Raw genomic sequence first — 21,624 nt, 5'->3', positions numbered from 1 at the left:
TAAAGCATGACTTCATCAAAGCAGGCTTTGATGAAGGCTTCTTAGCCAAAACGTGTCAGTGTAGCCTGTACCCGTGTACCCATGTAACCCAATAAAGGACTTTTATTCAAGAGCATTCGAGTCGCCAGCCCTTTTCTGATTAATCTAAGCTGAGAGTGTCTGTTACACTCTCTTTCATGCTGCCCAAAGCCAGCACTAACAACCCCCCACATACAGATGGAAGAGGAGAGAGGGCTCGATCTGCACCTCTCCCTCCCGCCCCTACCCCTCTGTGTCTGCCCACACTCCAATCCCCGGGGCTGTGCCTCAGAAAAGGAAAGTGGGGATGGGAAATTTGAAGTCCAGCAGCCTCAGCTACATCTGGATGAGAGGTGCTGACTGCCAAGGGGTGAGTGAGCTTACCATCCATCCCTGTCTGTGACTGAAGTCTCCCCCCCTTCTCTCTCCTGCCTCTGAGTGAGTACACTAAGGCAAATCAGGGTTCCCAGAGCACCCCTTACATCAGAGTTCCCCTTTAGACCAGAGGCCACAGTGTTCTCCTCTTACATCAGAGTTCCCCTTTAGACCAGAGGCCACAGTGTTCTCCCCTTACATCAGAGTTCCCCTTTACACCAGAGGCCGCAGTGTTCTCCCCTTACATCAGAGTTCCCCTTTACACCAGAGGCCGCAGTGTTCTCCCCTTACATCAGAGTTCCCCTTTACACCAGAGGCCGCAGTGTTCTCCCCTTACATCAGAGTTCCCCTTTACACCAGAGGCCTCAGTGTTCTCCCCTTATATCAGAGTCCCCCTTTACACCAGAGGCCTATGTGTTCTCCCCTTACATCAGATCCCCTTTACACCAGAGGCCCCAGTGTTCTCCCCTTACATCAGAGTTCCCCTTTACACCAGAGGCCTCAGCGTTCTCCCCTTACATCAGAGTCCCCCTTTACACCAGAGGCCTCGGTGTTCTCCCCTTACATCAGAGTTCCCCTTTACACCAGAGGCCTCAGTGTTCTCCCCTTACATCAGAGTTCTCAATGTTCTCCCTCCTTAAGACCCCTTTCACACTGGGGCGCTTTGCAGGCGCTATTGCGCTAAAAATAGCGCCTGCAAACCGACCTGAAACAGCCGCTGCTGTGTCTCCAGTGTGAAAGCCCTGAGCGGTGCGCTAGCAGGACGGTAAAAAAAGTCCTGCTAGCAGCATCTTCGGAGCGGTGAAGGAGCGGTGTATTCACCGCTCCTCCACCACTCCTGCCCATTGAAATGAGTGGGACATCGCGGCTATACCACCTGCAAAGCGCCTCTGCAGAGGCGCTTTGTGGTGCTTTTGAACCCTTTCCATTCTATTTCTATTTTTAGCGGGGCTTTGCCGTCATTTTAGCGGCGCTATTCGGCCGCTAGCGGGGCGCTTTTAACCCCCGCTGGCAGCCAAAAAAGGGTTAAAACCGCCCTCTTTGCCGGCGGCGCTGCCCATTGATTTCAATGGGCAGAGGTGCTTTAGGGGCGCTGCAAAGATGCTGCTTGCAGGACTTTTTTTAACGTCCTGCAAATGCAAAGCCCTCGGGCTTTCACACTGGGGTGAGAAGCTCTTTACAGGCGCTATGCAGGCGATATTTTTAGCGATATAGCGCTTGTAAAGCGCCTCAGTGTGAAAGCAGACAAAATCAGGGTTCCCAGAGCATCCCTTATATTGGGGTCCCCAGAGTTCTCCCTTACATCAGAGTCTGCAGAGTCCCCCCTTACAGTGAAAGGGAACTCAGCAAGTTCAGATGTAAAAGGGGAACTCTGTATATACAAAAAATTTTAAATATTGCTGTGCGCCGCTAAAGTGTTCGGGTTAGACTTAAAGAAAAGGCGGCAACCCTACCCCCCCCCCCCCCATATACCATTCCCTATGCACTTTACACCCCCCTCCCCCACGCCCCCAACATTCCTTTCTGAATGCCACACAGACACCACAACTAAATGACCCCCTCCCCCCACCAACAGAAATCCCTTCACATCCACCTCACACCCCCATGTCCGTCAGACAGACATTTTTTTCCAGCTGCCTTCACCTCCTGCTGAGAGACATCCCACCATGATATATACATGTATAATAATAGTGTGTGACTGTGGGGGAGGGGACATTAGAGTGTAAGCTCCTCTGGTACAGAGACTGATGTGATTGGCTCAATGTTCTCTGTACAGCACTGCGGTATATGTCAGAGCTATGTAAATGTATAATAATAATAGTGTGAGACTGTGGGGAGACATTAGAGTGTAAGCTCCTCTGGTACAGAGACTAATGTGACTGACTCAGTGTTCTCTGTACAGCACTGCGGTATATGTCAGAGCTATAGAAATGTATATTATTATTATTATACAGGATTTATATAGCGCCAACAGTTTACGCAGCGCTTTACAATATAAAAGGAGACAATACAGTTATAATACAATAAAATACAAGAGGATTAAGAGGGCCCTGCTCAGAAGAGCTTACAATCTAATAATAATAATAGTGTGTGATTGTGGAAGAGGGGACATTAGAGTGTAAGCTCCTCTGGTACAGAGACTGATGTGACTGGTTCAGTGTTCTCTGTACAGCACTGCGGTATATGACAGAGCTATATAATTGTATAATAATAATAGTGTGTGACTGTGGTTGGGTCGGGTGGTGAGTCTCTGTGGTAACTCTGATCCCACACTGTGATTGGTTATTGTGGACTGAGTGCAGCCAGTCACAGTGGACAGATCTGAGGTGTGTTTCTGTGGAGAGCAGAATCCGCCCAGTGACTGTGATCCCACCCTGTGATTGATTGGTGTGGAGGGAGTGCAGCCAATGGCAGCGGAGGAGGTGTGAAGCGGGAACTCTGAGGTGATGGCTGTGAGGTGTCCGGCTCCCCTCAGCTCTTCTATGACTGAATTCTCCATTTTGTTTTACATTGGTCACAGAAGTGACGGTGGAATGGGTTCTGTTTTCTGTCACAGGAAAAAGGTAAAATAATATCACAGTCAAATTTTTATATCTATATGTATTCTATATGTATATGTAGTATCTGCTGGAGATAAAACAATTTCTTTTTTCTACTTCTTCACAACCTGAAACTTTCTGACTGCATGTGGTGTGACTTGCTGTCTGTGTGACACCACTTCCTTTCTGTGTGACTTCCTGCCTATGTGTAACACCACTTCCTTTCTGTGTGACTTCCTGCCTATGCGTGACACCACTTCCTGTCTGTGTGACTTCCTGCCTATGTGTGACACCACTTCCTGTCTGTGTGACTTCCTGCCTATGCGTGACACCACTTCCTTTCTGTGTGACTTACTGCCTATGCGTGACACCACTTCCTTTCTGTGTGACTTCCTGCCTATGCGTGACACCACTTCCTTTCTGTGTGACTTCCTGCCTATGTGTGACACCACTTCCTGTCTGTGTGACTTCCTGCCTATGTGTGACACCACTTCCTTTCTGTGTGACTTCCTGCCTATGTGTGACAGCACTTCCTTTCTGTGTGACTTCCTGCCTATGTGTGACACCACTTCCTGTCTGTGTGACTTCCTGCCTATGTGTGACACCACTTCCTTTCTATGTGTGACACCACTTCCTGTCTGTGTGACTTCCTGCCTATGTGTGACACCACTTCCTGTCTGTGTGACTTCCTGCCTATGTGTGACACCACTTCCTGTCTGTGTGACTTCCTGCCTATGTGTGACACCACTTCCTTTCTGTGTGACTTCCTGCCTATGTGTGACACCACTTCCTGTCTGTGTGACTTCCTGCCTATGTGTGACACCACTTCCTTTCTGTGTGACTTCCTGCCTATGTGTGACAGCACTTCCTTTCTGTGTGACTTCCTGCCTATGTGTGACAGCACTTCCTTTCTGTGTGACTTCCTGCCTATGTGTGACACCACTTCCTGTCTGTGTGACTTCCTGCCTATGTGTGACACCACTTCCTTTCTATGTGTGACACCACTTCCTGTCTGTGTGACTTCCTGCCTATGTGTGACACCACTTCCTGTCTGTGTGACTTCCTGCCTATGTGTGACACCACTTCCTGTCTGTGACTTCCTGCCTATGTGTGACACCACTTCCTTTCTGTGTGACTTCCTGCCTATGTGTGACAGCACTTCCTTTCTGTGTGACTTCCTGCCTATGTGTGACACCACTTCCTGTCTGTGTGACTTCCTGCCTATGTGTGACACCACTTCCTTTCTATGTGTGACACCACTTCCTGTCTGTGTGACTTCCTGCCTATGTGTGACACCACTTCTTTTCTGTGTGACTTCCTGCCTATGTGTGACACCACTTCCTGTCTGTGTGACTTCCTGCCTATGTGTGACACCACTTCCTTTCTATGTGTGACACCACTTCCTGTCTGTGTGACTTCCTGCCTATGTGTGACACCACTTCCTTTCTGTGTGACTTCCTGCCTATGTGTGACACCACTTCCTGTCTGTGTGACTTCCTGTCTGTGTGACACCACTTCCTTTCTTGCACTTAGTAGAGAAGAGATCAGTAGGTACTGAACAGTGTGAGTATTGTGTCCTCCAATATAGTGTATCTCCAATGCTATAGAGATTAAACAAACCTTGTAATTGCTATTTGGTAAGGCAGAGGCTCTATATATGACTGCTTTGGGGTGGGGGGTGCAAAGACTGGATCTGTGGCTACTTTGTGTCACTCTAAAGTGGATGTAACCCCCCCCCCCAAAAAAAAAAATGTTCCTGTCCCTTTAACCACTTCAATACCGGTCACTTCCTGCCCGGGGCAATTTTCAGCTTTCATCGCTGTCACTTTTGAAATGACAATTACGCGGTCACGCCACACTGTACACAAACAAAATTTTGATCATCTTGTTCCCACAAACAGAGCTTTCTTTTGGTGGTATTTGTTCACCTCTGCGTTTTTTTTTTTTTGCTAAACAAATAAAAAAAGGCTGTCAATTAAAAAAAAAAAAAAGTTTTTCAGTAGCCGCAGATATGACAGCTAGCACAAGAACCTTTGCGATTTTCTCTGCTACACTATAGGGGCCCGCGGTCCCTGCCTGCAAGAGACATTTGCTGAGGCCTGGCCGAGCCAGTGTCAGGCCTATTCGTACAAATGTGCTAGCTGGTCCTGGGAATTAAGCGACGTGCTGGAGGTGGCAGATAGTAACGGTCAGCAGCAAGTGAGGTGCTGGAGGAGTGAGGAGAGGTAACTTCGAACAAGAGTGTGCAGGAGGAAGTTGAAGGATTATGTACGGGGAGTGTACATAGTTTTCAAAGTGCTATTGGATAGACATGTGCAATTCGTTTCGTACCGAATTCGCTTTTTTACCGAATTTCAACAAATTCGGAAATAACCGAATTAACGAAAACCCGGTTAACGAACTTTTACGGATATTTGTAAATTCGAATATTCATAAATGTAACCACTTGCCGCCAGCCCTATTACAAAATGACGGCGGCAAATTGGTTTGATATTCCTGACCGGATGTCATATGACGTGATCAGGATATTGAGCCGCTGCGCGCCCCCGGGGGCGCGCATCGCGGCGATCGTTGTTGCGGGGTGTCAGTCTGACACCCTGCAACACCGATCTAGGTATAGAGTCTCTGACAGAGACTCTTTACCACGTGATCAGCCGTGTCTGACAGACGCGAGTAGAGGAGAGCCGATCGGCTGCTCTCCTGACAGGGGGGTCTGTGCTGATTGTTTATCAGCACAGCCCCCCCTCGGATCCTACCCAGGACCACCAGGGAAGCCGCCCAGGACCACCAGGATGGCCACCACATGGACCACCAGGTATGCCCCCTAGACCACCAGGGAAATACCAATCTGTGCCCAGGCAGCTGCCAATCAGTGCCCACTCTAATGCCTGCCAGTGCCACCAGGGATGCCTATCAGTTCCGCATATCAGTGCCACCCTATCAGTGTCCATCAGTGCCGCCTTTCAGTGCCACCCATGAGTGCCCATCAATGCCGCCTATCAATGCCCATCAGTGCCGCATATCAGTGCCACCCATCAGTGCTGCCTACCAGTGTCCATCAGTGCCGCATATCAGTGTCCATCGTCAGTGCCCGCTCATTGGTGCCACCTCATCGGTGCCACCGTATTAGTGCCTGTCAGTGCCGCCTTATCAGTGCCCATCAGTGAAAGAGAAAACTTACAAATTTTTTTAACAGAAACAAAAGCAAAACTTTTATTTTTTTCAAAATTTTCGGTCTTTTTTTATTTGTTTAGCAAAAAATAAAAACCGCAGAGGTGATCAAATACCACCAAAAGAAAGCTCTGTTTGTGGGAACAAAATGATAAAAATTTGGTTCGGGTACAGCGCTGCATGACCGCGCAATTGTCATTCAAACTGCGACAGCACTGAAAGCTGAAAATTGTTCTGGGCAGGAGGGTGTCTAAGTGCCCCTTATTGAAGTGATTAAAAAAGTTTGCGAATTTGAAAAAAATTGGAAATTCTGAAGTTCAAACAAGAAATAGGAAATTAAAAAAAAGGCGGACATTCGGGAATTCGAAAAAAAAAACGGAAATTTGAAAACCCAAAAATTTGAAAATCTGAAATAATAGCTATAACTAATAATAACTTAACTAATAAATTATAGGTATTTGAATTTCCTTTCAAATTTGTCTGTTAGTGAGTGTAAAGAATACAAATTTATCCGAAGTTACGAATTATCCAAAACAACGAATTCCGTATCTAAACGAATGGAACGTAACAAATTAATACTAATAAAATTACATTAATAAGAATAAAACAGTTTAATTATTATTATTTATTATTAATTTGTTCCGTTCCATTTGTTTAGATCCGGCATTCGTTTTTTCGGATAATTCCTAACTTCGGATAAATTCGTATTTGCTACGTTCACCAACAGCCAAATTTGAAAGGAGTTTCCAATACTTAGTATTTAATAGTTAGTAATAGTTATTATTTCAGATTTTCGGGTTTTCGAATTTCAGATTTTTTTTAAATTTCCGTTTTATTTTTCGAATTTCCAAATTTACTTTTTTTTTCGGTTTTACGATTTTTACGAGTTTACGAATTGCGATCATAACAAAGGACCCGAAAAAAAACAAAAAAAAAAACGAATGAAACGAAAGCAAATTAATTTTTCGGCAGTGCACATATCTACTGTTGAACTAATTGCTATTGATTTTTTTTACTGGGCATCCCATATACTCCATCCCCATCCAAGTTATATCTCTCAGTAAAATAAAACAAATTCCAGTGACTGTTTCATGACTCGGAGTGCCTGAAGTGAAGGCAAGGCTGGCAGGGTGACAGGCAATCCAAAATTTCAGCAGCCCCTATGGTGGTACCGCTACATTGTTTAACCACTTCAATACCGGGCACTTTCCTCCCTTCCTGCCCAGGACAATTTTCAGCTTTCAGAGCTGTCACACTTTGAATGACAATTACACGGTCATGTAACACTGCACCCAATCTACATTTTTATCATTTTCTTCCCACAAATAAAGTTTTCTTTTGGTGGTATTTGTTTATTAAAAAATAAAAACCCCAGAGGTGATCAAACTAAAAAAGACCAAAATTGTTGAAAAAAAAAAAGTTTTTCTTAGTTTTTGTCATAGAAGGTTGTTTTCCCCTTCACTGACGGGCACTAATGAGGCGGCACTGATCTGATGGGCACTGATAAGTTGGCACTGATGAGGAGCCACTGATATGTAGAATTGATGGGCACTGATAGGCGGCACTGATATGCAGCACTGATGGGCACCAATAGTGCAGCACTGATGGGCACTGACAGGCGGCACTGATAGGCAGCTGTGATGGGCACTGATAGGTGGTACTGATTGGCACTGACTGGTGGCACTGATGATGAAGTACTGATGTGTTACTGACAGGTGTTACTGCTGGGCGCTGATTGGCACTGTGGTGGGCTCTGATTGGCACTGTGGTGGGCACTTGAAGGATTTTTTATTGGGGGAATGCTGGGCACTGATTGGTCGCTTATTTGGACATCTGAGGGGGCTGTGCTGATAATCAATGCGCTGATTATCAGCACAGACCCCCCCTCTGACAGGGAGAGCCGCCGATCGGCTCTCCCTGTCAGCGCCAAATGAGGAATGCCGAGGAATGCAGTCACAGCTGATCACGTGGTAAGAAGACTCTGACAGAGGCTTCTTATCACAATTGGAGATGCAGTGTGTCAGACTGACACGCCGCAATCGATGCAATGCGCGCCGGAATGTTATCCTGCTGGACGTCATATATCCAACAAAAGATGCAGCGCTAATTAAACATATACAAATGTGAGTGTAACTCAAAAATAAGTGAAGAAATACCAAAGTGAAAAAAAAAGAAAAAAGTGAAAAAAAGAAAAACTAAAGCAAGGTCCCATCAAGAAACAAGTCCATAAATTCTTAAAAAAACAGTGTCCATCAAGATCAGCAAGTTTAATTGCAGAAAAGAGATCGTGACAAAGTCTTTAAAACAAACGAAAGTGCTTCCAATCACCACCCAAAGTGTGTAGATAACCTGCTTACCAGAAAGCGATGACCGCCGTAGCAGTCTCTCCCAGCCTTAGGGAAGTATGGTCTCCCTCAACCCTTTATGGAATGGAATATCCAAGACTCCCGGTGCTGCTGTGAGTACTCAAAGACCCAAAGCAAAGAGCACTTCCATGGGGTGTAGTACGTTCGGTAATAAAATTTAATGAAAAATACATATTGCGCTTACAAGAAAGAAGTAATCTATTGACAAAAGAGCAGCGTGGATACAATAAGCTGGAGTTGCGATATAACCATCGGTCTCACTATACTTCCTATGTTGTGCGCCCATCCACCATCTCGGAAGAAACGAACGTGATGATTTTACCGTCGGAGGCTCCACCCTACGCGTTTCGTCAGCAAAAGGACGTCATCTGGGGATTGGCCTAGATGATCATATGACGCCCAGTCAGGATAACAGAACCACTTCCCGGTCATCATTCTGCATACTAGATATAGTAAATGGGGAAATGGCGCTACCCTATGTAGCTGAGGCTTTGTTCAGGGGGTGTGTCCCTTCCCTCCAATCAGCTCTCCTCACTGAGCTCTGCAGTATTTACTCTCTACTCTGCGCCTTCTTCTTTCTGACAGCTCAGATAAGCTTTAAAATTCATCATTTTAAATGGCTGCAGAGAAGACTGCAGATAAACAGGAAAATGCATTGGTATGGTGATGAGGCACGGAGGAGTCCACCTCTGAGAGACGTCAGCTGGAAACCCCAAATTGAGCTGTTGGGATACACCCACGGACAACCGGAGGCAATCAGGACACCCAAAGGAACATCTACTCCAGACACCCACTCTATGCCCACTACCCCTGCAGGGGTGACTGCTTCTGGTGAGTGGGGATTACATTGGGGGAGCACCTGGAGTCACCAATTTTTTTCTGATGAACACAGAAGTCACCGTTGATACATTCACTTACTATTTTTTCTAATGCTTGGACTGCACAAAGACTGTGGTCCTTCATTGAGTTTATAATTCTGACAATTTGGATCTTTTCACCGAGTTCTGTCACATATATGAATTTGCACATGTAGTCCTGATATATATATATATATACTGGTACATGAACTTAAGTAGTTTCTTGCACATACGGTCCTGATATATCTTTTTCACATTTTGGTATATATACATGTCACATGTAGCTTATGTATGGTTTAAAGTTTTTTTTGATTGTATAGGTGATGTAGTTGTTGTCACTTCACAACACCCCACCCTGAACAGTAGCCCTTGTATTGTATGTATATATTGAGACTCGTCTGAGTTTGCACTGCTGCTGATATCTGTTCTTAATGGGATTTTGTCCCTGGATGTAACATATTATTATACACTAAGGGTGTCTGCCCTGAGGGGCATACTGTCACAGTTTAGACAATGTATGTTAAGCAAAATACTACTTAGTATTATTTTTATGCACACTTATGGAATTACTTATGGTTTGGTAGACACACTGGGATAGTAATATCTTTGTTCACTTTATGGTATAGTTAGTTATTATTAGACACACATAGGGTAGAGCCATTTCCCCATTTACTATATCTAATACCCAAATAGTCCCATCAGGAACTAAGTAGGGGAGGCCGCAACCCCTTCATTCCTAAGCGCGGACTTGTTACATATATTATCATTCTGCATACGGCGGGTGGGAAGTGGTTAACCACTTGCCAACTGCCCCATAGCAGTTTATCTGCTACAAGGCAGTCATTTGCAGAATCACGTGGCACCCGGTGTGGTCTTCTGCTGCTGTAGCGCATCTGCTTCAAGGTTTGATGTTTTGTGCGTTCAGAGATGGTACTCTGCATACCTTGGTTGTAACAAGTGGTAATTTGAGTGACAGTTGCTTTTCTTTCAGCTCAAACCAATTTGCTCATTCTCCTCTGACATCAACAAGGCATTTTCTCCACACAGCTGATGCTCACTGGATACTTTCTCTTTTTCCCACCATTCTCTGTAAACCCAAGAGATGGTTGTGGGTAAAAATCCCAGTAGATCAGCAGTTTTTGAAATATTGAAATACTCAGACCAGCCCATCTAACACCAACAACCATGCCTCGCTCAAAGTCACTGAAATCCCCTTTCTTCCCCATTCTGATGCTCGGTTTGAACTTCAGCAAGTTGTCTTCACTACGCCTAGATGCCTAACTACATTGAGTTGCTGCCATGGGATTGGCTGTTTAGCAATTTGTGTTAACAAGCAATTGAACAGGTGTACCTAATAAAGTGGCCGGTGAGTGTACTGTATATCAAGGTATTATATACTACTAGGGAGGGACTAAAGTGCAGAGTAGATAGGCTGACTCTAAGTTCCATTGCCACACCACAGTTCCTGCTGTTGACAAGTTTCATTCCAGGCTGGTTGGACAACAGTTGGAGGATACAGTATGTGCACAATTCCACCAGGACTCCTATTGGGCCCTTTACCTGTTTGTACTGTTATTCATTTCTTTTATAAATTTATATGCTTATGGTTAATGTTATATCTAAGGTTCGACCAGTGGCAGCCCGCCCACTAGGGGCACAGGTGCGCCGCCCCTAATCGCCATGCAGGGTGCTGGACGCATTCATTTCAATGTGGGGTTTTATTTTTTTGAAGCACATGATTAAAGCCTGAGGCTCTAATAGGCTTCAAAAAAGGGTGGGCTCGGGACACAGAGGACTGCGCCCCGAGCCCACCCACTTGTGAGACATTTATTAATAGTCGCTAATGTCTTCCTTCTTCTCTTCCCGGCCAATCAGGAAGTGAGTCCTCAGACCCGATTGGCCAGGAGTCTTAGGACTCCTGGCCAATCGGGTCTCAGTATCTGTCTCCTGTGCGGCCGGGAGGGGAAGCAACAGCCTTTTCCAGGAGCCCTACTGCGGATTCAGCAGTGCACCACCACCTCGTCCTCCTCCCCGCACCTCTACTGCAGTATAAGGTAAGGCCAAGGATCGCACGCGTGGGGGGGGGGGGATGGGTGGATTTAGTGCGAGTGGGTTCAACCCTCATGGGCTTCAATGCAGCTCAGATTCAAGATCCAAAAGTTCAGAAACAGTTGGCGAACTTTCAATGACTAAAACCCGGTTACGTTCAGCTCATCCCTATACAAAAAATGGTAAAACAAAAGGGTGAAAAACAAACTGAAATTGATGCACAAATTTATAAAGTACACACTATAAATTGTAGAAATATACACATTTTTGACAATGTCTTAAAATGATTACTAGCATATACAGGACTCATTTATGTAATATCGGACATTCACTTTCATAGTAAATTTACACATTTAACACCACTGTAAAAAATTTTTACATTATATTACATATTATACTTTTCACCTACGGTGCTGGAGAATTCTATCACCAGGAATGAATGTACTAGGAAAGGATATGCAGTTCTTATCAGATCCAGTCTCTTCTATACTGCAATGCAGAAAACTCCTCAGCACACACATTGATCCCTCAATAATAACCAAACCCTGGTAGAGATATTCCTTTATTATCAGTGTCTACATCTCCACCACACATTGTTCTCTCAGTGTTGTCCATATCACTAAACAGTTTCTACATTCTCTCTGTTTTATACCTCATTTTCCAACACTCTCTACATGCTCTTTATGCTTTGGTTTCCAACGTCTGTTCTACACTCCCTAGGAACCTCTGCCCCATCGACAATGCCAGGATTTGGGAATCCGCTCCCTCTAGGGGCAGATGGCTGAGTAGGACAGTTGGGCAGATGTTGGCAAAGGCCACAGAGTAGACAAACAGAGAACTTAGCGTACCTGCTTGAATAGTGATGGTGAGAGCCCTGAGAAGGGCCAAGATGCAGAATCTATGGTACCACTTGGCCTTCACCAGGGATCCTCAAACTACGGCCCTCCAGCTGTTGTGGAACTACACATCCCATGAGGCATTGTAAAACTCTGACATTCACAGATATGACTAGGCATGGTGGGAATTGTAGTTCTTGAACAACTGGAGGGCCATAGTTTGAAGACTCTTGCACTAGAGGCATGACCCAGGTTGTGGTCCTCTGACTCGCCTGAGCAAGCAGCAAAGGCTGGAGTACACAGGGATCACAAGGCTGAAATAACTGATGACTGAGACACACAGGAGCTGGATACAGGCTGGATGTACACTAGAGGTCATTGGGGCAATACTGGGAAACACTCTGATAGTGACCCCTCTGTGATTGGCTGAAACGCCAGAGGAAGCTGGTGGCTGCACACAAGATGGCCCAGAGATGAAGTGAAGAGCAGATGAGTGTGACATGAAACATACAATGTGTTTTACAGCAGCTCCATCTCCCCCCTAACAATTTTGTGATCTCTTGTAGCTCTCCTCCCACCATCCACACTACATTCTGCAACAGCTCTCCTCCACCATCCACACTACATTCTCCGACAGCTCTCCTCCCACCATCCACACTACATTCTCCGACAGATCTCCTCCACCATTCACACTACATTCTCTGACAGCTCTCCTCCCACCATCCACACTTCATTCTCCGACAGATCTCCTCCATCATCCACACTACATTCTCTGACAGCTCTCCTCCCACCATCCACACTACATTCTCCGACAGCTCTCCCCCCACCATCCGTACTACATTCTCTGACAGCTCTCCCCCCACCATCCACACTACATTCTTCTACAGCTCTCCTCCACCATCCACACTACATTCTCCGATAGATCTCCTCCACCTTCCACACTACATTCTCGGACAGATCTCCTCCATCATCCACACTACATTCTCCGACAGATCTCCTCCATCATCCACACTACATTCTCCGACAGATCTCCTCCACCATCCACACTCCATTCTCCGACAGCTCTCCTCCACCATCCACACTCCATTCTCCGACAGCTCTCCTCCACCATCCACGCTACATTCTCTATCAGCTCTCTCCCACATTCATGCTTCATTTTCCCATGTGAGTTCTCAGGTGTTCAACTAGATTTCCTTTCCGTGTGAAAGATTTCCCGCACTCTGGACATGAATAAGGGCGCTCACCCTTGTGAATTCGCTGATGTTCAATTAGGTTTCCTTTTAGTGTGAACATGAATAAGGCTGCTCACCAGTGTGATTCTTCAGGTGTTCAATAAGATTTACTTTTAGTGTGAAAGATTTTCCGCACTCTGAACATGAATAAGGCTGCTCACCAGTGTGAATTCTGTGGTGTCTAAGAAGAACCTGTTTCTCAGTGAAAGATTTCCCACACTCTGAACATGAATAAGGACACACCCCTGTGTGGATTCTCTCGTGTTTATTAAGGTCTGATTTCTGAGTGAAAGATTTCCCACACTCCGAACATGAATAGGGACGCTCACCTGTGTGAATTCTCAGGTGTTTATCAAGTTCTCCTTTCTGAGCGAAAGATTTCCCGCACTCTGAACAAGAGTAGGGACGCTCGCCCGTGTGACATCTCTGATGTTGCACAAGGTGTCCTTTCCGAATGAAAGATTTCCCACACTCTGAACAGGAATAGGGACGTTCACCCGTGTGACTTCTCAGGTGCTGCACAAGGTTTCCTTTCTGAGTGAAACATTTCCCGCACTCTGAACATGAATAGGGAGGCCCACATTTGTCATTTTTCTGGTGTTCATCTGGATTATTTTTCTTAGAGAAAGATTTCCGATGCTCTGAACATGAATAAGACTCCTCACTTGTGTGAATTTTCTGGTCATCTTTCTTATGAGAAGATTTCCTGAGCTCTGAATATAAATAAGGACGCTCTCTCATGTGAGACCTCTGGTGTTCCACTAGGTGTATTTTCCGTGTGTAAGATTTCCCGCACTCTGAACATGAATAGGGACGCTCACCCGTGTGAACTCTCTGATGTGTAGCGAGGTTGTTTTTTGTATGGAAAGATTTCCCGCACTCTGAACATGAAAAACGACGCTCACCTGTGTGAATTTTCTGGTGCAGAACCAGGTTTCCTTTTGTAGTGAAAGATTTCCCACACTCTGAACATGAATTCTCCTCTGTGTGCTTTCTCTGGTGGTCATCCAGGTCCTTTTTCTTATAGAAAGATTTCCCGCACTCTGAACATAAAAAAGGACGCTCACTCGTGTGAATTCTCTGGTGTCTAAGAAGTCCCCATTTCTCACTGAAAGATTTTCTGCACTCTGAACATGAAAAAGGACGCTCACCTGTGTGAACTCTCTGGTGTTTATCAAGGGCTCCTTTCTGGGTAAAAGATTTCCCGCACTCTGAACATGAATAGGGTCGTTCACCCGTGTGTACTCTCTGATGTTTAACAAGGTCTCCCTTATGGGTAAAGCACTTCCCGCACTCTGAACATGAGAATGGATTTTTACCTCTGTGAGCTCCTTCATGGGGCGAGGAAGATTTCTCGGGATTAGAAGGATCTGTTGATCGATCTGCAGTGTGAGATCTTACATGGATATTTCCAATCATAGTATGTGATTGATGAGAAGATTCCCCCTGATCAGAGGGATCCATTGATGTCTCCGGACAGGAAGGTCTGTGATGTATATTTTGTGTATTTGGATTTCCTCCTGGAGGATCCTGTGTGATGACATTATCTTCTGACTTACAATCAGCAGATAATAGAAGATGCCTCTCCGAGGAATTCCTGACATCACATCCATCTGTTGGAAAGAAAATGTACGTTGTAAAAAATGTCAGTGTTTCACAAATAACTGGAGTTTTAGCTCCTCCTCTCACTAATAAGTAGAAATGCCAATCTCACAGCTGGGCTCCTGTTCTCCCTCCAAAATCAGTCAGAAAAATGTTCACACCGAGTCCATATATGATCTGCTAATTCTTTATTATTAGATAGTTATGACTGAGCCTTCATTTGCCAAACTGGGCTAGTGGATTGTTACAATATTGGATTGCCTGAACTTTTCTGGATTTTAAATTCTAAAGAATTTGCACATCATATATGGACTCCAATGTGAACACTTTTCTAAAAATGTATTTTCCAAAAAAAAAAAAATTGAGGAATGGAGTTGGACCTTTCATATGGTGTACAGTATCTCCACCTCATTTGTTGGGAACGACGTTCTATTGAAGAATGGAGATGGACCTTTCATATGGTGTACAGTATCTCCTCCTCATTTGTTGGGAATATGACATTATATTGTGAAATAGAGATGGACTTTTCATATGGTGTACAGTATCTCCTCCTCATTTGTTGGGAACATGACGTTATATTGAGGAATGGAGATGGACCTTTCATATGGTGTACAGTATCTCCTCCTCATTTGTTGGGAACATGACATTATATTGCGGAAAGGAGATGGACCTTTCATACATTCTCCGACAGCTCTTCCCCCACCATCCACACTACATTCTTCAACAGCTCTCCTCCACCATCCACACTACATTCTCATTTGTTGTGAACATGACATTATATTGAGAAACAGAGCTGAACCGTTCATATGGTGTACAGTATCTCATCCTCATTTGTTGGGAACATAACATTATATTGAGGAATGGAGATGGACCTTTCATATGGTGTACAGTATCTCCTCATTTGTTGGGAACATGACATTATATTGAGGAATGGAGATGGACCTTTCATATGGCGTACAGTATCTCCTCCTCATTTGTTGGGAACATGACATTATATTGAGGAATGGAGATGGACCTTTCATATGGTGTACAGTATTTCCTCCTCATTTGTTGGGAACATGACATTATATTGAGGAATAGAGATGGACCTTTCATGTGGTGTACAGTATCTTCTCCTCATTTGTTAGGAACATGACATTATATTGCGGAATGGAGATGGACCTTTCATATGGTGTACAGTATCTCCATCTCATTTGTTGGGAACATGACGTTCTATTGAGGAATGGAGATGGACCTTTCATATGGTTTACATCATCTCCTGATTTGTTGGGAACATGACATTATATTTGGGGGATGGAGATGGACCTTTCATATGGTGTACAGTATCTCCTCCTCATTTGTTGGGAACATTACATTATATTGAGGAATGGAGATGGACCTTTCATATGGTGTACAGTATCTCCTCCTCATTTGTTGGGAATATGATGTAATACATGCAGGGGATGGTACATCACAGCAGCAAGTGTTAATCTTTGCAACACCATACATTAACTTTTTATTGGGCAAACACATATTTAACCTTTTTCCACGTGCCTACAGGATGATGGGAAGTTCTGAGAATTATCTAATTTTTCATTAAATTACAATCCTTATACTCGGAAGTAAAGTGAGACTGTAACCTGTTTCTTCCATCGTGCCTATACTTACTTGTGTCGATAGTTGGAGACATTTCTTCTTGTTCACTTTTCATAATCATCTCAACCTCCTCTGTGGACGGCTGATCACCCCCCACATACGTCTCTACTTCTTCCTCTTTAACCTCAGCTTTCATCTTAATCTGTTCATCACTCTAAACCCCAAAATAATAGAAAACATCTATTAAAGCTGAACTCCTGGCAGATATAAACACATACATGACAGCAGCTCTGCAGTCAATAATACATTATTAAATGTGTTTTTTTTTTTCTATAAATGTAAGTACCTGAATGTTACAAGGTATCAGGCTCCTGCAGTGCCTGTACATTGGAGCTCAGACGGAGAGGGAGAAGCAGAACAAATAGCCAATCAGCTGTACTGCAGAGCAGAGTGACAGAAAGGAGAGCTTATCAGTCTGCTCCTTCTCCTTTTACTGTCCAGTCACAGGCTGGGGGAGGGACAAGACCGGCAGATGTTACTGATCTGAAGTAGAGCTTAATCAGGTCTACTGCCCATTTCCTGTGAGCCTAGGAAGCCCAGGACCCATCCTCTAGTGGTATATTATCATGTCGGCCTCAACTTATAGGAGCAAAGAACAGCATCACACCATTTAGTATGCACCCCCTATTGGAGGAACACAAGGAGGAAAAGAACTGATGATGACATAGGAGGAGCTGGAAATGGAGATGGGTGGTGCGGGGAGCAAATGTTGCACTTCAGATGTTGAAGTGGGCATCAAAACAAGAGATTACAGAGAAAAATGTCATCTCACAAATTCAGAAATGTTTCTGTGTTCTATACACCGAGTCCACCTACCTGATGATGGTGAGGGATGGGGTGATCTTCCTGTGTAGAATCCCAGGAATACAGAGGATGGGGACATCTCTCTGGTGGGTTCCCATTACTTGATCCATCTGTAGGAAACACACACACTGACTGAATACATTGTTTCTATGTGTTTATCAGATGATGAGGGATCTAGGTGGACCTTCTGTACTGCTCTCTCCTTTACAATAAAGTCTCCTCTTAACCAGTGATGTGAGGGACGGCTGATTCTCCATCATGACGTTCTTGTAGAGGTCATATGACCTGATGTGAAGGTCCACAGATCCTTAATCAGCTTATATACTTGAACACTTTCTGTATTTAGTGTGCATTACTCACCTGTGCTGAAATCTAGAGAAGATTCCTCCTTTTTAGTTGCCACCATCATTCCACCTTTCCCTGTAGTCTCCTGATAACCCATCACAGTCATTACCTCTTCCTCCTCCTTAATCTAATCTCTCACAGACCTCTGTTCTTCATGCTAAGCCAACAAAAATAAAAGAAACCTTTACAACTTGAGGACCAATAGGCTAAGAGAAGAGTGTAATCTCAAACAGTCTAGAGTCACTTTTATGTTTTTCCCATCTACCTGATCATGGTAGGGGATGGTGTGATCTTCCTGTGTGGAATTCTGGGAATGCTGAGGACCACCCCCTCCCATAGACTGCTGATTTGTACTTATCAACGTCTCTCCTTCTTCCTCTTTAATCTCAGCTCTGATGTCTTTTAGTTCTTCACCCTAAACCCCAAAGATGATAGAATAAAAAAGAACAAGAGATTACTTAGAAGAATGTCATCTCATAGCTTAGAATTAATTTTGAGTTCTACTTGCTCAGTCCCGCCTACCTGATGATGGTGAGGGATGGTGTGACCTTCCTGTGTGGAATCCTGGGAATAAAGAGGACAGGGCCATCTCTCTGGTGGGTTCCCATTACTGGATCCATCTTTAGGAAACACACACATTGAGTGAATACATTGTTTCTATGCGTTTATCAGATGGGGGATCTAGGAGGACCCTCCGTACTGCTCTCTCCTTTACAATAAAGTCTCCTCTTACCCGGTGATGTGAGGGGCGGCTGATTCTCCATCATGACGTCCTTGTGGAGATCCTTGTGTCCTTCTAAATACTGCCACTCCTCCATGGAGAAATAGACAGTGACATCCTGACACCTTATAGGAACCTGACACACACAATGATACAGTCACCATCCAGACACATCCCTTGTCTGTTACTGAATAATATCCCAGAATTCCCAGGTCCACTCACCTCTCCTGTCAGCAGCTCCATCATCTTCTTGGTGACGTCTAGAATCTTCTTATCATTGTTTCTCTTTGGTTTCAGGGAATGAAGTGAAGGCAATGTAACTAACAAATATAATAAATTTGTTTATATATATATATATATATATATATATATATATATATATATATATATATATATAAACAGCTACTGGAGGAATATATATATTATACACTCACAGTTAAACCTTGGTTTGAGAGCATCTTGGAAGACTAGCAACATTTTTTCATAATCGTTGACTTGATATACAAGCGATGTCTTGATATAGGAGTAGCGGCATGTCAGAACTGAGTATAAAAGAAAAGAGAGGCACCTCTAAGTGTAGCAATATGGTTACATTTAATGAAGGTACAACATTTAGCAACTCACATTGTTGATGATTAAAACAGGCACATCTAAGTATGCAGGCATCCGGGGTAAAGCTGTCCACATAGATCATCCTCCTCACCACTATCAATGTCATCTCTTCCACGCTGCGCTCTATGAGCGGTTCAACCCTCACTTTCAGATCGCTCTACCGCAGGGTTGTCTTCCCGGTCATGATTGCACATTCACATCGGTGAGAGCCGGCGGTGCGGAGGGTGGTCTATGTGGACAGTAAGGATGAGCTCTGGCCTGTTCGCATGCTGCACGTGCCGAGCCCGCCAGGAACTCGGCACTGCACAGCGCTAATCACAAGCAGTGAGACATTTCCCGATGTGCGGCTGCAGAGATCGGGAAATGTCTCACTGCCTGTGATTAATGCAGCGCAGTGCCGACTTCCTGGCGGGCTCGGCGCGTGCAACATGTGAATACGCCGGAGCTCATCCTTAGTGGCAAGCTTTACCCCAGATGCCTGTATACTTAGATGTGTCTGTTTTAATCAGCCATGTGAGTTGCTAAATGTTGTACCTTCATTAAATGTAAACATATTGCTACACTTAGAGGCGCCTCTCTTTTCTCTTATACTCTGTAGCTCCTGCTGGATTTTTCTTCTAATCCCCTTGTGGAGGCTTCCATTTTTAAATGGACATTTTATGGTTACACAATCTATCACGTTGCTATGATCTTTTTATATGGACTATAAACTGAAAGACCTATGAATAAATGGTTGTGGAACAAATCATCTGAGTTTCCATCATTTCTTATGGGGAAATTCGCTATATTGATATACAAGTGCTTTGGATTACAAGCATGTTTCTGGAACGCAATCCAAGGTTTTACTGTGTATATATTCCACATACAGGGTATATATGTGTGTATCATCATTTGCTAGAGATAAAAGACATCACAGTGACTATGGAGGAAGAGGACGGACATGACGGGGGGGTTACTGGATGTAAATATAAAATAAGATCTTTTTACCTTCTCTGCTGCCAGTTCCAACAATGTCTCCTCTCTACTTCCTCCCGACTCACCTCTCACCCAGAACTTCCTGTCTGTAGGTTACATCACTTCCTGTCTGCCCCCTTCCCCTTCCCAGACAGCATTCCCTATGTAATTTACATTCCTTCCTGGATGCCCCACAGAAAGACATAATTTCCCAACTGACTGTGTCTGTGGGGGAGGGGACATTAGAGTTTAAATTTTTGTTTATTAAAAAATCATACAAACATACAGCTCATTATTAAAAACATTTACACAAAAATAAACAACAACTAAACAAAAACAAGCGTGCTTACATGAGCAAGTAAAGAAAACCCCAGACCCATAAATCCTCAGGGGGTATAGACTCATTCCTTCTGAGATTAGTCACATTCTTAATCAAGGGCTGTCTTGAGACAACTTTGGGGACAAACCCATTCCAGTCCGGCTGGCCCCCATATACACATGCTTATACCGCTCCCAAAACAGATCCAGCGATTCTGGATGCACAAATGACAAATCATATTCATAGGAACCATCCGGACTGATAAGAGCAAAAATACCCTCCGCCTTAAATCCCATGGCTAGAATCTTATCCACAACCACCCTCCTGATAGGTGGAATGTCTCCTTCTTCCCACCTGAGCTGTACCACATTCCTGCGTTTAATGGAGGAAGGTGCGATAGGTGAAAGTCGCACAACTGGCTCCCTTCCGCCACCAGCAGGACTTTGTCCCGACACAGCCCTAGCATAGCTCCTACCCGGGACAGATGACACATTAACTGGCTGCATAGGAACCTCTGAAATCTGGTTTGGTAAATTACCTACCACTTGATCCTCCCTCCTCCCCTCCAGCACAACAGTCCATCTCACCATAGTCCCAGAAGTACCAGCAGTCCCGTCATCAAGTAAGGTCTTCCGTTTTGAAAAAAACACCAAGCTGTTTCAGCGTTCATACGGCCCTGCTGCAGTTTCAATTCCTGCTCTGCACTGTTAGTGCCCATGTGGGACTCCTCGCAGCCAGCAGAGTTTTCTCTGCCTGGATACAAGCCATCTCGCCCTGCATTCCCTGCCGATTGCAAGGATCTGTTGGCAGGTGCAATCTCTATCTTTATAGCAGAAATCTCAGGAAAGTCCTTAAGGACTCCTCTTACATAGGAACAGGCCCGGGTGCCATTGCAGCTTGAGCACATGGAGTAGGCCTCAGTGCCTCTGGAGAGCCTCCACCTTCGTCTTCCCCAATATGGTCCATACTTGCCTGGGAAAAGCCTGCAGGACAGGCCCAGGCTTGCTGCTTCTCTCAGCTGAGATCACAACAGAGTGAGCCAACAGCACCACCTGTTGGAGAAGCTCCTCTGGTGCAGAGACTGATGTGACTGGTTCAGTGCTCTCTGTACAGCAATGCGGTATATGTCAGAGCTATATAAATATATAATAATAATAGTGTGTGACTGTGGGGGAGGGGACATTAGAG

General features: G+C 44.6%; 1 protein-coding gene across 1 annotated transcript in view; it reads right to left on the bottom strand.

Moving 5' to 3' along the window:
- Window positions 1-18,234, bottom strand: part of LOC141106875 (uncharacterized) — a 30,618-nt gene extending 12,384 nt beyond the window's left edge. The window contains exons 1-6 of the mRNA XM_073597804.1: window positions 18,096-18,234; window positions 17,846-17,987; window positions 17,498-17,595; window positions 16,694-16,835; window positions 13,504-15,057; window positions 8,655-8,668 (exon numbers count right to left, since the gene is read on the bottom strand). Coding sequence (XP_073453905.1) covers window positions 8,655-8,668; window positions 13,504-15,057; window positions 16,694-16,835; window positions 17,498-17,595; window positions 17,846-17,936 — 1,899 coding nt within the window. The 5' untranslated portion in view covers window positions 17,937-17,987; window positions 18,096-18,234. The remainder of the gene's footprint in view (window positions 1-8,654; window positions 8,669-13,503; window positions 15,058-16,693; window positions 16,836-17,497; window positions 17,596-17,845; window positions 17,988-18,095) is intronic.
- Window positions 18,235-21,624: the final 3,390 nt, after the last annotated feature.

The sequence above is a fragment of the Aquarana catesbeiana genome, linkage group LG08, assembly GCF_042186555.1.
Source record: "Aquarana catesbeiana isolate 2022-GZ linkage group LG08, ASM4218655v1, whole genome shotgun sequence".
NCBI lineage: Eukaryota > Metazoa > Chordata > Amphibia > Anura > Ranidae > Aquarana > Aquarana catesbeiana.
Note: the sequence above shows the minus strand (reverse complement) of the source record. Positions and strands in the feature narration are given on the sequence as shown.